This window comes from Scophthalmus maximus, chromosome 15 (genome assembly GCF_022379125.1).
Source record: "Scophthalmus maximus strain ysfricsl-2021 chromosome 15, ASM2237912v1, whole genome shotgun sequence".
Classification (NCBI taxonomy): domain Eukaryota; kingdom Metazoa; phylum Chordata; class Actinopteri; order Pleuronectiformes; family Scophthalmidae; genus Scophthalmus; species Scophthalmus maximus.
In genome coordinates this window covers 21,342,317-21,357,978 of record NC_061529.1, presented here as the reverse complement: position 1 = coordinate 21,357,978, position 15,662 = coordinate 21,342,317, and the positions used below count along the sequence as shown (strand labels likewise).

Genomic DNA, 15,662 nt, shown 5'->3' with positions numbered 1-15,662 from the left:
TGGTCCAGATTTTGATAACGAGGAGATTCTCACCTATGAGGAGATGGCTCTGTACCACCAGCCGGCCAATAGGAAGCGTCCTATCGCACTGATTGGTCCGACCAGCTGTGGACAAGGAGAGCTTCGACAGAGACTGCTCAACAACCAACCAGAACGGTTCGCCGGAGCTGTACCTCGTAAGACACACACACACACACACACACACACACACACACACACACACACACACACACACACACACACACACACACACACACACACAGTAGACACTTTTCTGTTTGTCTGTGATTTAAGAACAGTTCTTTGTGCCTGTGTTGCAGACACCACGAGAAGCCGTCGAGAAGGCGAGCTGAGCGGTCGAGACTACCACTTTGTGTCTCGTCAGACCTTCGAAACAGAACTGGCAGCTGGTGAGATTTCATATTTTGAACCTTCAGTCAGTGTCATCGTTTTCGGTTTTCCAAGAGGCGTATCCAACGGACGCAGAGCAAAATATCAGGAACTTTTAGTCAAATGCTCGTTCGTCAGCAGCCTTGGTCGCTTCTCTCCGCCCACCATCAGATAATCGGTCGTGATTGGACTGGCAAGTTGTACTGCCAGGGGAAGTCACTTCCCACTGGAGGAGATCCAGACCGTAATCTGGCAGAGCAAATTTTAATGGGCTCCCAGAATTCATCTTTGTCTCAGGCTAACTTCAAGCTACATTGTGTAATATTTAGAATAATAGAAATTGAATATATTGTCCATAACTGTGTGTTTATATTTGTTCAATCACCTGGAACAAAGAAACCAGAGTGTTTTCATAAACTTTGAATAAGTTAATTGTAGTTACATAGGTGGACTGACTCCTGTGTCAGGTTGCTCCACCATGTTGACTATGGGCGCCCTAAGCAGACAAACTTCCGGAAACCAAAAGAGAAATTGGTGGTCACGTGACTTTAAATGTCCAGTGTTTCCCATTTCAACTTATACCCGCCACAGTCTCATATGTCCCGCCACTGTTTCATTATTAACCCACTTTTTTATGACACACATAATAAGATTCCGCTCACTCGCTCCAATTGGCCTGCTCTCTCTCTCTCCCTCTGTCCCTCCATCCGCCGCCCACGTCTGTGTGCCCTCAGAACATCCATAAAGTTGTACCGTCCTCGCAGGCAGCCCTCGTCAGAGTTTCGACTGCAGGCATGCACGTTGCCGTGAGGCTCATGTCGTTTTCTGCAGTCTGAGCTGTCCCTCGGCCTATTGTCGAGCACCAGAGTGAACGGAGAGCGAACGGCAGAACATCCCTGCTCAGCTAACCGCTACAGATTGATCTAGTTCTGTGGGAAACCGTTTGAAGAGCCAGAGTTTGAAAACAGTTGGGTATAAGGTGAAAGAGAAAACCCACAGCTCACTTCACCAGCTGTATCCCAGCGCTACACCACATGCTGAATATCAGTGGGTGTTGAAGATGTAGTAAAAGAGTGCAGAATTCATATTGTGTATTTAGACATTGAAGGCTCTTTGTGGAGCTTTTAACCACTGGTAGCACTGGACTCAAGGCAGTGATACAGTGATACTCACTGGCTGATCATGTTCTTTCATACTGATCAGTAACATAAAGGATTTGGCCCCAAAGTTTGATTGATGCCGAGATATTTTCTAACTTTTTATCTTTTTGTACTTTTCTCAGGGAAGCTGATCGAATCCGGTGACTTTGAGAAGAACCTGTACGGGACTAGCACCGACTCTGTGAGGCAGGTCATCAACACTGGGAAGATCTGCGTGCTCTGTCTGCACACACAGGTCGGTAGAGACACACACACACGCACGCACGCACGCACATGCACACGCACACACACGCACACACACACAGGCACACACACACACACACACACACACACACAGGCACACAAAATTTAAATAATCAACTGATAAACAACGAGTACATGTTCTCTCTCTCTCTTTGTCTGTTTGTCTGTCTGCAGGCTCTGAAGGTGCTGAGGAGTTCGGACTTGAAGCCTTACATCATCTTCATAGCTCCGCCCTCCCAGGAGCGACTCCGAGCCCTGTTGGCTAAAGAGAACAAGAACCCCAAGGTTCCCGTCTAACTGTCGACACCGTCTCTTTGCACTCACTCAAAGATAAATATCACTAGTGTTTACACCTTCAAAAAACATTTGCCTTAGTAACGTGTGTGTGTGTGTGTGTGTGTGTGTGTGTGTGTGCGCGCGTGTGTCTTGTGTGTAGCCCGAGGAGCTGCGTGACATCATAGAGAAGGCCCGGGAGATGGAGCAGAGCTGCGGTCACCAGTTCGATGGTGTCATCGTCAACACGGACCAGGACAAAGCCTTCAACGAGCTGCTGCGACTCATCAACAAACTGGACACTGAGCCTCAGTGGGTGCCCTGCTCCTGGCTGCGCTGAGCACACACACACACACACACACTACACCACACCACAACACACACACACACTACACCACACCACAACACACACACACACACACACTACACCACACCACACCACACACACGGAGCCCATTTCAAAAAGTGGAGCCTGTTTTACTGGGTGTGCTGTGTTGTTGGTAATGACTTAATATTAGGGTTGATGAGAATGAGATTTTTTTGAGAATAAAGTTGTGATATTATAATAGTTGAGTTGTTATAAGATCAAGTTGTCGTTTCATACTATGCAGCGCTGTATTGCTGTGTTATTGCCACAATATATAGATAAAAAGTCATCATATTTTCAGGTAACGTTGCAATTTCACAAAAAAAGTAATGGGTCTAAATCTTAACACTTTGAGAATGAAAGATGTAGTTTCTCTATAGAAATATGATATTTCAAATCAATATTACAAGAGAGAATATTGTGATTGGATCTTAACATCTCCTGACGACTGGTGTTTGGAATGTAGAAACAAACACACGACCCGACAGTCCTCACTCGTCACGTCCCCTCACTTCACATGTACAACTTTAATCAAACGCAGCATTAAATCATTCTTTTTAAAGTCAAATGTTACTTAAATTTTTTTTTTTTTTTACTATTTCTTGACTCTCTATTGCTTTGATCAATACATAGGACATTTTCTTTTGTTTATGACCTTTTCTCAGGAAATTACAATTCTACCTTCAACTTCCCTTCACTCTGTCGGACGAGAAGACGCCTTGTAATATTGTGTCTTGTTTTGTAAAAAACAATCACGTCACAACATTTGATTCTTAAAACGACAACAAATCTGTATAATACAACTTCATGACTTTTTAAATCGACAAATGGTTTTCCTAAACTAAGACTATATTCTGCCTTAAAGCACAACATAACTTTTATTATCTTCCAAAAACAAACATTTTCTGCTGATACTATGACTTTATTCTCAGAATTCTCTTATACTGCGACGCCTAACCATAACTTTATTTCTGTATCATTTTTTTTTCTCATAAAATCACAACTTTTTGATGTATAGTCCAACTTCAACAGTTTCTCTGGACGTTGGCCCTGATACTGTTACTGGACATGAGCAACGTCTTGTGGAATGTACCCATCGTCCTGGAGGCTCTGGTGATGAACATAACCATGAAATGAAAACCTTTTTGTTTATTGACCGTCCTGAAAGGGAGAGAGTCCTCAGCAAGATGAACGTGGACAGTGCTTCACCGATCCTCGTGTTTGTGTTTCAGCAGCATCACCACTTCTGAAACACTAACAATGTTCTTTTCTTTTGGTTCCTTGTTGTTTTTCCTTTTGGAAAGTTGTTCCTTCTCTGAAATGTCTGGCCTCTGTCATGGTGCGTCCTCTGACGACTTTATCCTGTGAGCATTGAAATGATGATGATGCGCAAATCATTTGAACTTTTACAGTGCAGATGATCAATGTAAATGTTAGGATTTGAACTCGAGCTTCTTGATTCTTTTTTAGTTGTTGTTGAATAAGTCTGCCTTGGCCTCGGCCCCAGGCACAAAATGTCTCCCACACAGATTCACAATGAGCCACTACAATTTAATGCTATGAAGAACACACGCGCATCCTTTATGTACACACCACAGCAGTGCGTTAGCCGACTTCCCGCCGTACGGGGGCGGCGTCTAGTGACACTGCAGCCTTCTGGACCCTGACTGACCGACCGACTGACATATGGACCGACTCGCTGGTTAACGTTCACACTATTGTAATAAACACTAAAGTAACAGACACACAGCACTTGATTTCACTTTTTACTGGCTGACTTTTCATTTCTGTCTTTTTCTTCTTAATTATTATTATTATTATTATTTTTTCTGACTGACCAATGACCTGTCTGATCACATCTAAGTAGACCTCTGAGCTCGAGCCCTGAGGGGCGGTGGCTGAAGGGAAGTTGTAGTTTTTAGTTGCGTTCCTGATCGGCACATGATGCTGAATTTATTATATATTTAGTGACTGAGTGTGTGTGTGTGTCTGTGTGCGTGTGAGCGAGCGAGCAAGTGAAGTTATTATTATGATTATGATTATTATGATCTGAAGTAGGCCCGATACCATATCACTGTTACAACTGTGTAGAGCATTTATATATATGTATGTAATGCTTAAAATAGAAGTCCAGAGTGCACCAATAGAATTGCAGGTTTCACCCCCATTGCCTCTTTGTCATTGGTCCAGGAGGAAGGGGGGGGGGGGGGGGGAGTGGATTCAACTGTATTGAATGTAAGTTAATTGTTCCTGTGTATCAGACATCACGTCATCTTCCTGAGAAAATCTGCCTTTTGTATAAATATTCACAATGAATAAATAATTGATGATTGATATAGGACTGCTTACCGTGTGCTTTTCTTCATGTGTTTTTTAGACAGTGCCATTACCATGGTAGAAAACCAAATTTCCTAACAACTTCAAATAACTGCCATAAATGAATAGCAGATGTAAAGACTACTGAAAGTGTAATGGAGTTTGATAGTTCATTTGTGTTTTCTGTCAATCATAATTCAATCTATTTTAAATGTCAATGTATTTGCTTATTTTATTTATTTTCAAGCTTTCAGTTGCATCTCCTGGTTTTCATCAGTGAAAGGAAACGGCCCAGGAGTCATTTCCCAATCTTCGCTAAACACGATGACCCTGAAGCCGCTTCTTTTTACTGAAGAAGACGTGGTGGTGTGGTTGAAAGGTAAGAGAAAAACGTAATAAGGGGAACTTTGGATTGAAACATTTTGGGAGTCACGCTGCCCTGAAGGGCGAGCATGAACTTCCATGCTCGAATGCCAACAAGGTTTCCTGAACTGTTGTCAAGGAGACCCTTCCGTCGTCACACAGGTGTAAATCATAGTCATGGTGGAAACGTTGCCCTCTGTAGGTAGAGTCAGAAAGGGCACCCTGCCTTCACAAGGTCAAGTGCAGCCATTCAGGGCCTCTTGGCCTGAATCCTGAATCCTGGTAGACATGTGGCAGGACCGACTGCAGGTAAGGGGGTGTTTATGTGTGTTAATTGAATAGCCACCAGAGCCCCTGTAGATTGGATGGAAGTGAAGCTTTGTCCTGGTGGATGTTGACAGATGTATGCTCTACCAGCCCCAGGTTTAAAGAAGCAATTCCTCCTCGTCTCTCCCCTGTTTGAGCCAGAGAAGTCGACCTGCAAAGATTTCCGGTGTCAACTCTAATCAGGGCCCCAGATTGAGCGAGGTGAATTAAACTTGCATGGTTAATGTAGGAGGGTTATTCCCTCTGAGATTCATTATTTAGTTTTTATCTTCTATCTTATGCTCACACATATTCCTTTATTGCAGACCTAGTGCCAGACTGCTGCTTTGCTGGATCCAGACCATCCTTGTCAGGCTCGATGTGTCTGTTTTCTTTGGACTCGGCAAAAGATGTTGTGGGATATTCAGTGACTTTTGTTAGATGGACTTCTACATTTATATATTTTGTATTGTGATATGACCTTTCCATCTTTGTGTAGCTGAACCAACTGATGTTCATTTAGTTTCTTTTGTTTTCTTTATCAGCAGTTAGGAGACCTGCAGGGAATACACGAAATTGACACCACTGTGGTCACTTGATTTACTTTTTGATGTGCATTTCTTTCACAGTGTAGCTGCTGTGTGGTTTGGTATTAGTGAACAGTGGGCTCATGTGGTGGTATCACTGGTGCATGCGATAGAATCTCCCCGCGGTAAGAACCCTGTCTGATGAAGTGTTGCCATCTAACATTGTCTCATTTTATACTTTGGCCATTTTCCTTATTGTTAACTGTTTCATTATTGTGAAATAAAAGCTTTTTCTCTCCTTTCTGAGGTTTTCCATTTTTCGAATTTTAAATAAATATCTGTGTGACCTGAATGCAAATCTCCTGCTCTTTGAACCTGAAATGATATTGTGTCAGCCCTTTGTGGAGTTGGGGCTATTTAGGCCCATAGGTTTTTATAGGGACCTCATATCTGCCTCGCATACGATGCCTAGCCACACAGAGAAATAATGTCGGCTGAAGTCCATTTAGCTGCTCCAGTTTCAAGGTCAGCTGCACAGTGGTGTGGTGGTCAGCACTGTCGCCTCACAGCAGGAAGGTCCCTGGTTCCAATTCTGGTTCGGAGCAAAAAACAACAACCAGGGCCTTTCTGTGTGGAGTTTGCTTGTTCTCCCTGTGTATGCGTGGGTTCTCTCTGGGTTCTCCAGCTCCCTCCCATAGTCCATGACATGCAGATTGGGATTAGGTTAATTGGAGACTATAAATTGACCATAGGAGTGAAAATTCTTTAAATCGTCTCATTATATTTTACTATATTATTTTCTATTCATACACCAGCATCAGCCTCCACATCCGGGTGCAGGAGCGTACTACGTCCACTTGGGGCCGCTATTGTACCTTTTTTTTAAATCCCCCGAAAGGACTTAGGAGAAAAGATGTTTTTCACGTTAATACAAATGAAGTAATTTAAAGGCTTAAAAAGATGAAATCATTTCCGGACCTTGGTTTTTGGACTCGTTCATTGTTTTGATGAGATTTGAACTAAACCTTATTTGATTTGACACAGAATGACGCATGTGGCCTGTCGCTCTCCGCTCTGATCAAACGCCTGTTCCGGAGAGGACCCACGCAGACCCGGGGGGACATGCGCAGCGCCAGGCCCCGGTCGGTGCGAAGCGGGATGCGACACCAGAACCTTTGTGCTGTGAGGCGTCAGCTCAAACCTCTACATGGAAACTTGCTCCATCTTTAACAAAGGCATGTTACCATGGAAACACAACTCCCTCCTCCAGCCCAGTAAGCAGTTAATTCAAATATGCTTCTCATATATATAAATACAAAATATGCTTTGCGGTTTTCTTTGCACGTGTCTTTCTTATTTTCCTCAGAACTCCCACGAGTCACAGTGAGATAAAGTTGATTTCCTTCTAGTTTCCTTTTGACTTTTATTGAGCATCATTGCAGATATTAAACCTGTTGTTCCTGACTCCTCCTGTGGAGGCGCTGACGCACCATTACGCATCAGTGAAGAACCACAGAGGAAGAATATGTCCGCCTCTGTCTTCTATCACGTCCTCACTAAGACTTTGAATAGCTGTGACTGACTGTAACATCATCGACTAACTCTCAACCGACCAGAGAAGATGAGCGGACGCGGCAAGGGAGGAAAAGGACTCGGTAAAGGAGGCGCCAAGCGTCACCGTAAAGTTCTCCGTGATAACATCCAGGGCATCACCAAGCCCGCCATCCGCCGCCTGGCTCGCCGTGGCGGAGTGAAGCGCATCTCCGGTCTGATCTACGAGGAGACCCGCGGTGTGTTGAAGGTTTTCCTGGAGAACGTGATCCGTGACGCCGTCACCTACACCGAGCACGCCAAGAGGAAGACCGTGACCGCCATGGACGTGGTGTATGCTCTGAAGAGGCAGGGCCGCACTCTGTACGGCTTCGGAGGATAAACCACCAGCACCTGAACGCACCACCACCACCAACAACACAACGGCTCTTTTAAGAGCCAAACACTCAGTCCCTGAGAGCTCTCATCCTCTGATGGACACACACACACACACACACATACACACATACAGTGGGAAAATTATATATCAATACAACAATGTGGCTCCATGTGACCACTGCCAGTTTACCAACATACTAGACACGTCTATTATTTTCTACATGTGTCAATAGGGTGTTTAAAATCATCTATTCTGTATATTTGTGTATTCTACCACATGCCGTCTTGCATCACATCAATCCACTTTGCTTTTCTTTCTCTGAGCAATATTTTTACAGAAATGTATCTTTAACTCGAACCCCAATTTATGGTCAAGGCCTCCATCTTTCCTGTTCCTGTACATGAGATTCCTTCCTGTAACTTCATTTAATGTTTTGTCTGTGGCAAGAAAGACTGTAAATAAAAAAATATGAACAAGAAAAGGATCTAATTTATTAACAGTCTAGTTGTGTATCTTAGTAGAGATCTACACTATACTAAGTGTTTTTTTTACCACAATCAATGAAGTTTTCAATTTTACCTTTAGTTTTTATTTATTTTTTTCCCCTCAAGTTCAATTTCACACACTCCTTACTTATACTGCCCCTTTTATGGTTTTGATATAATTTTAGACTAATAAAAATGAAAATTACAATACATTTCCAATGCTCTTTCTCAATATTAATTTCCATAAATGACAAGACTTGACCACAAGTTTGTATTTGAGTTAGAAAATGATTTTTTCTTCCCACTCCCCTCCTCCCATTTTTCTTTTTGTTTCTTTGGACAAAATCATTTTGTTTTCAGTTACAAGCTCTGTAATCGTATTAGTTTTACAGACGATATCAGAAAGAATATGTACACTTGTTTCTCCTTTATACATTTATTGGCTTTTCTATCATTTGAATAAAATAAAAATATAATTAGTCGACTTAGACAATAAACCAGTTGCCAGAGATAATGCATTCAGTTTGGTGAAGGAACAATACTGATGTTGTTTTCTAACAAGACTTTGGAGAAGTTGTTTTTCATGTTATACAAATGAAATAATGTTAAGACTCAAAAAGAGGAAATCGTTTTCCAGACCTTGGTTTTTGGACTCATTCATGATGTTGATGAGATCTGAACTAAACCTTATTTGATTTGACACAGAATGACCCATGCGGCCTGTCGCTCTCCGCTCTGATCAAACTCCTATTTATCACAATGTCATTTGATCCTGAGGCTCCATCACATCGACTAATATGATACATGAAAATGTCATTTTCCAACACGCAGACTGGGGCCATCTTTAACAAAGGCACGTTACCATGGAAACAAGAGCCCCTCCTCCAGCCCAGTGAGCAGTTAGACCAATCACAGCAGAGGAACCACACAGCCGTGTTTGCATGGAGCCTGAATAAGTAGAGTGGCAGCCTCCTGTACTGGTTCACTCACTTTTGTGGAGACTTGGATCATCAAGATGCCTGAGCCCGCGAAGTCTGCGCCCAAGAAGGGCTCCAAGAAAGCCGTGACCAAGACCGCCGCCGGCAAGGGAGGCAAGAAGAGGAGAAAGACCAGGAAGGAGAGCTACGCCATCTACGTGTACAAGGTGATGAAGCAGGTTCATCCCGACACCGGCATCTCCTCCAAGGCCATGGGCATCATGAACTCCTTTGTGAGCGACATCTTTGAGCGCATCGCTGCTGAGGCGTCTCGTCTGGCTCACTACAACAAGCGCTCCACCATCACGTCCAGGGAGATTCAGACCGCCGTGCGTCTGCTGCTGCCTGGTGAACTGGCCAAGCACGCTGTGTCCGAGGGCACCAAGGCTGTGACCAAGTACACCAGCTCCAAGTAAACCGCTCTGCTGCTGCTGCAGTCATCCAACACAACGGCTCTTTTAAGAGCCACACACTTCATCTGAAAGAGCAAACTGTTCACACTCCTCAGTGTTTAGAGAGATTATTATTGATAGATCTCAAACGTGACATTGATGTGAGGTCACATCTGTACTTACAGATGTTCACATGTGATCAAGTCACTCAGTTGTGAACCTAGTAACATCTTGGATAATGTAGCTCGTTAATAGTTCCAGTTACGTGTTAATTACTCGTTCGCCTCAGGAGGGAGAGATGACGCAGTCACATCCTTCTATACGAGCTGTTTTTTCAGAATCTTGTGACGGTTTGGTTGTATGGATGTATAGCTCATTTTACCGATGACTGCATGTTTTGTTTCCATTTAAAAATATTGCTCTGCTCTTTGTTTCAATTGGTTTTAAAACGTTGCACGCGGACTTTCCGACTGCCCCTGAACTACTCACGACACCGTTCGTCGTCTGAAGCGCAGTGAGGAACAAGTGAGCTGTCACCACACATTATTATAAATACAATTATTAATAACTGAAGAGAAACCAGTTTCAGTGAAGAGGTTTCTTACATAAGTCACTTAATAGTTACAAAACAATCACATACAAGTGTAAGAATATTGACTGAAGATGTCCATGTTTTTCTTCCGTTTTTAACATGATGGTTCTAGAATAGTTCTCAGTAGAACACAGAAGCCTCTTCTGGTAGAAAGAATAAAACCGGAAGTTATCTGATGACATAAATTATGAAGGTTTCAGTTCAAAGATTCCACAACACGCACATTTAAAATAAAAATAAATACAGGTGAACAGTTTAGTTTCCATTACAACGTGTACAGTATATACACTGCACTAAAACGAGTAATGTAGTGTAGTTGAGGTTTTATGAAAACATGAATATTGTGTGGATGACGGAGCAGAGCCACGTTATTACAAAGACACGTTCTACAACGTTTCACGTGAAAAGGCTGAACGTCACTTCATGTGGGATCAATAATCAACACGTTTCTCATGTCTTAACCATAATCCTATGATTATTCACAATACATTCTGTATGATCCCAATCTAACTGTCATAGTAGGGAAGTCTCACCGGGGACAGGGGTATGCAACACATCTGTATCATGTTATTATAAATAAAGAAATGTATACAATATATGACGTGTAGCCTTTCCACCATTATGGGGTTACACCAGGATGCAGCCACAGGAAGTTATTCATTCAAGAATCATCAGTGACTTGAAGTTGATTTCCTTCATGTTTCCTCTTGACCTTTGTTGAACATCATCAATGGGACTTGGATGCAGAGAAATACGTGATGCTTGATGAAACGGAACCTAACTTTAAAAAGCGACCATGTGAATAACACGTGGTCCTGATGTGAATGTTAACATTATTTTTATTGTTATTGAAGATACAGGATGACGATGAAACACGAGGAGCTTTGCTGCTCATCAGAGGAGTGTGTGGCTCTTAAAAGAGCCTTTGTGTTGGAGGGGTCCAGCAGCTTTACTTGGACTTGGCGGCCTTCTCGGTCTTCTTGGGCAGCAGAACAGCCTGGATGTTGGGCAGCACGCCGCCCTGAGCGATGGTCACTCCGCCCAGCAGTTTGTTGAGCTCCTCGTCGTTGCGCACGGCCAGCTGCAGGTGGCGGGGGATGATGCGGGTCTTCTTGTTGTCGCGGGCGGCGTTTCCAGCCAGCTCCAGGATCTCAGCGGTCAGGTACTCCAGCACAGCCGCCAGGTAGACGGGGGCGCCGGCGCCCACACGCTGCGCGTAGTTGCCTTTGCGCAGCAGCCTGTGAACACGGCCGACTGGGAACTGGAGCCCGGCACGGGAGGAGCGGGTCTTCGCCTTCGCTCGGGCCTTTCCGCCGGTCTTTCCTCGTCCGCTCATTGTTCCTGGTCTCAGACAATGTGGCGCAAAGAGCGCAAACCCCCCGCTTTATGTCCGCGGATCGAGCGGGACCAACCAGAGAGGAGGCTCCCAGCAGCGCAGCGTCACCACGTCACAGCGGCCCCGCAGATAAAGAGCAGAGTGTCGCGGCCCTGCGCTCCACTTTCCTCCTGTTCAGAGAATCAAGCAGCAACATGGCGAGGACCAAGCAGACCGCTCGGAAATCCACTGGAGGCAAAGCTCCCAGGAAGCAGCTCGCCACCAAGGCTGCCCGCAAGAGCGCGCCGGCCACCGGCGGCGTGAAGAAGCCTCACCGCTACAGGCCCGGTACCGTGGCTCTGAGAGAGATCCGTCGCTACCAGAAGTCCACGGAGCTGCTGATCCGCAAGCTGCCCTTCCAGCGGCTGGTGCGAGAGATCGCTCAGGACTTCAAGACCGACCTGCGCTTCCAGAGCTCCGCGGTCATGGCTCTGCAGGAGGCCAGCGAGGCTTACCTGGTCGGCCTGTTCGAGGACACCAACCTGTGCGCCATCCACGCCAAGAGGGTCACCATCATGCCCAAGGACATCCAGCTGGCCCGCCGCATCCGAGGGGAGAGGGCGTAACCTGCTGCTGCTCCACTGACCACAACACCGGCTCTTTTAAGAGCCACTGACTCTGACCTGGAGACAACGGTCCTCTGATGCTCTCACTCCTTAGTAGCTTCAATTAGCCAATAAATGAAATATATTAGGTGGTTTCATTTGTAAACTCACTAAGAAAACGGCAATGACATGAACCAAATTCAATTTTAATAGAGCAGGAAACCTTTTATTATATTTTTATTGAAAGATATGGCACGAGACAACAATAATATGGCATAGTTATCACCATTGTGCATCGATGTGCTTGAAAAACAGTCCAGCTGCTCTACATAGGATCACCAAAACGGTGTTGTTGTTTTTAACAATCTCTAGATCTAAAACTTACATACACACAAATAAGCCAACAGACAAAAAATAATAAAAGTGGTAATGATAAAAAAATAACAAAATAAAATTACTCATATCAAATAATAAACAAGTAATAATAAAATCATAGCAAATGATAATGATGTTAATAACAGGTCAGGGGTTTGCCAGTCTGACAGAAGTAAAACATGAGTTAAATTACATGGTGAGGTTTGACATTTATAATAGGTCTATAATAGGGTTTTTGTGGACCGACGAACCCGTAATAGCACCTTAAACTGTTTGAGTGCGAGACGAGTACAAGTAGAACCTGTGTGGCCTCCCATCCAGTCATCGGAGCAGGGAAACCTAGAACAAAAGGAAAACACTATGAAGTGTACAAATATATTCATCTCTCCATGAGTTAAATCATCATGAGGTGACACCTGAGGAAAACTTACACAACATGAAGACTCAGAAAATGTGTGAAGACTGATTCATAATAATTAAAGCCACTAAGAAACCTTGACATACTGTTGATGGACGATCCGCAGCTGAACCGACGCATGACGGGTTGATGGTCTCCTCATCAAGTGTCAATGTTTACAAGACACTGTCCCAGATGGACTTTCTCCATTTCATGTGTTTACGTTTAACATTGAGGATTTTGAAATGTAGTATTGGAGAGACGGGTTTGACTCCGAGTCTCTTGGTGGTCGTCCATGACCAGACTGCAGCGCAGGTGGACTCCTACAGGCACCTGAGCATCCACATGGATGAACAGCGAGTGTGGAAGGTCCATGTGGAGGCTGTTTGCTCCAGGGCACAGCAGAGGCTGCACTTTTTCACAAGGCTGGAAGTAGAAGCCTCCTGTGCCATAGTATCTCTATGTGGTTTGATGACTTGACAGTCAAATTTCAACCGACTTAGACACAAACATTTAAATCACAGGAGTCTGTCAACAAGCTGCACTGCTGGTTAGCACTTTCGCCTCACAGCAAGAAGGTTCTGGGTTTGAATCCCGGTTCAAACCAACCAGGGCCTTTCTGTGTGGAGTTCGCATGTTCTCCCCGTGTATGCGTGGGTTCTCTCCGGGTTCTCCGGTTTCTTCCCACAGTCCAAACACATGCAGAATGGGGTTAGGTAAATTGGAGACCCTAAATTGACCGTAGGTGTGAATGTGAGAGTGAATGGTTGTCTGTCTCTGTATGTGGCCCTGAGATAGGCTGGCTGGCTGGCTCTCGCCCAATGTCAGCTGGGATTGGCTCCAGCCCCAGGCGACCTTTAAATGGATAAAGGTAGACATGGATGGATGGACTGTGTCAACAAAGTCATGTGGAGCGAAGACAGTCTTATAGGAGACATGCTGTTCCTGACTCCTCCTGTGGAGGCGCTGACGCACCATTACGCATCAGTGAAGAACCACAGAAGTAGAATATGTCCGCCTCTGTCTTCTATCACGTCCTCACACAGACTTTGAATAGCTGTGACTGACTGTAACATCATCGACTAACTCTCAACCGACCAGAGAAGATGAGCGGACGCGGCAAGGGAGGAAAAGGACTCGGTAAAGGAGGCGCCAAGCGTCACCGTAAAGTTCTCCGTGATAACATCCAGGGCATCACCAAGCCCGCCATCCGCCGCCTGGCTCGCCGTGGCGGAGTGAAGCGCATCTCCGGTCTGATCTACGAGGAGACCCGCGGTGTGTTGAAGGTTTTCCTGGAGAACGTGATCCGTGACGCCGTCACCTACACCGAGCACGCCAAGAGGAAGACCGTGACCGCCATGGACGTGGTGTATGCTCTGAAGAGGCAGGGCCGCACTCTGTACGGCTTCGGAGGATAAACCACCAGCACCTGAACGCACCACCACCAACAACACAACGGCTCTTTTAAGAGCCAAACACTCAGTCCCTGAGAGCTCTCATCCTCTGATGGACACACGCACACACACGCGCACGCACGCACACAGATGATGATGATTGGTTGCAGGTCAACACTCACCAATCGGGATGAGATGAACGTTTTAAGTGTGACTAAAATAATAAACATTTAGGAATGTTGCTCCTTTTCCATGTGGTAGAAAACATGTTGAATCATTCTTGGCGACTGGTAACTCATTGTTATCACACTACACGATCTTTCACCAGGAGAAACCCCAACTAAAAAATTCTAAAATCATTATCCTCTGCAGCTCTACCTCTGTCAGACCTACCCATGATTAACAGATTACTGTATGTATTTGTGTATCACTAGTACATTTGCAGATTTTATTATACCTAAAAAAAAAAAAAATTAATGTGTAACTATAAGACATTGTTTTAAAATTGCAATAATTAGCTTTTTGGCATTTGATGCTGATACTTGGTTCCCAGTTAAATACTGGTTGCAGTTTTGCTGTAATTAATAGTATCACAGCTCACATTTGTCATAGTAAGGCATGTAATAAAAAATATTCTATATATTCACGTGCACTGTTCTGCGAGAACCAGATAGCTTATGCCCCCCTTACCTTGACCTCCTGCTCCGACCCCTGGCCCCATTCCATTACAATATATCCTCTCCCCTCACTCCCATTATCACATGTATCTTTCCCATTGTGCCATATATCTTTTTACAGCACTACACTGCTTGTGGGCAGGCCTCCATCAATGTGGAAGCTCCTCTTCTTCTTATCACTATAAAGCTCCGCTGAGAACAAACCTCGGCGCAACACTTTTTCAGACTGCCCTGAGCACTGTGTGCTCTGTGAAACCTGTTTGCCTTCTGCTCGCAACGGAATAAAATACTTAGACAAAATCCACTTTGTTTTCCACTACAGGCAACATGTCTTAAGCAGTACACCCACATTTTTTTGTTGAGAATTTAGACCCCACTGTGATGGGGTCTGCGACTCCCCCCCCCCCCCCCCCCCCCGCGCTCCCACCTGGAGCCCTCAAACAATGCCATCATGAACTCTATGGAACCAGATATCATTCCCCTAGTTGCCGCATCCTTAAGCTCAGCGCCGTCAGCATCCTCTCAGTATGAGGCCATGGTGGAGAGCTGCAGATGTAGGTAGCAGGAGGAACGTGGGT

The 15,662-nt window shown here is 44.8% G+C and overlaps 4 protein-coding genes across 5 annotated transcripts in view; 3 read left to right on the top strand and 1 right to left on the bottom strand.

The window, feature by feature from the left end:
* The window catches only part of pals1a (protein associated with LIN7 1, MAGUK p55 family member a), a 31,780-nt gene extending 27,013 nt beyond the window's left edge, over positions 1-4,767 (top strand). For both annotated transcript variants that reach the window (XM_035609385.2, XM_035609386.2), the window contains exons 13-17: positions 9-176; positions 321-410; positions 1,673-1,785; positions 1,968-2,078; positions 2,230-4,767. In XM_035609385.2, the coding sequence (XP_035465278.1) occupies positions 9-176; positions 321-410; positions 1,673-1,785; positions 1,968-2,078; positions 2,230-2,406 (659 nt within the window). In that variant the 3' untranslated portion in view covers positions 2,407-4,767. The remainder of the gene's footprint in view (positions 1-8; positions 177-320; positions 411-1,672; positions 1,786-1,967; positions 2,079-2,229) is intronic.
* Positions 4,768-7,469: 2,702 nt separating this feature from the next.
* On the top strand, positions 7,470-15,398 carry LOC118286538. The gene is made up of 6 exons (XM_047337826.1): positions 7,470-7,875; positions 9,376-9,749; positions 11,258-11,478; positions 11,559-12,180; positions 13,292-13,304; positions 14,117-15,398. Exons 1-6 carry the CDS (start codon positions 7,567-7,569, stop codon positions 14,429-14,431), a joined length of 1,854 nt encoding a protein of 617 aa, XP_047193782.1. The 5' UTR covers positions 7,470-7,566; the 3' UTR covers positions 14,432-15,398.
* Positions 9,362-10,917, top strand: LOC118285931 (histone H2B 1/2-like). Its single transcript, XM_035609919.2, has one exon. It carries the CDS (start codon positions 9,376-9,378, stop codon positions 9,751-9,753), a length of 378 nt encoding a protein of 125 aa, XP_035465812.2. The 5' UTR covers positions 9,362-9,375; the 3' UTR covers positions 9,754-10,917.
* Positions 11,104-11,799, bottom strand: LOC124849365 (histone H2A). The gene has a single exon (XM_047327199.1). It carries the CDS (start codon positions 11,655-11,657, stop codon positions 11,271-11,273), a length of 387 nt encoding a protein of 128 aa, XP_047183155.1. The 5' UTR covers positions 11,658-11,799; the 3' UTR covers positions 11,104-11,270.
* Positions 15,399-15,662: the final 264 nt, after the last annotated feature.

Bases quoted from the DNA above. Each gene is read 5' to 3' on its own strand.
- LOC118286538 (XM_047337826.1), top strand. From the start codon at position 7,567: ATGAGCGGACGCGGCAAGGGAGGAAAAGGACTCGGTAAAGGAGGCGCC. The intron at 7,876-9,375 runs TAAACCACCAGC...TGGATCATCAAG, and splicing joins CTCTGTACGGCTTCGGAGGA to ATGCCTGAGCCCGCGAAGTC. The intron at 9,750-11,257 runs GTAAACCGCTCT...TTTGTGTTGGAG, and splicing joins ACCAAGTACACCAGCTCCAA to GGGTCCAGCAGCTTTACTTG.
- LOC118285931 (XM_035609919.2), top strand. From the start codon at position 9,376: ATGCCTGAGCCCGCGAAGTCTGCGCCCAAGAAGGGCTCCAAGAAAGCC.
- LOC124849365 (XM_047327199.1), bottom strand. From the start codon at position 11,657: ATGAGCGGACGAGGAAAGACCGGCGGAAAGGCCCGAGCGAAGGCGAAG.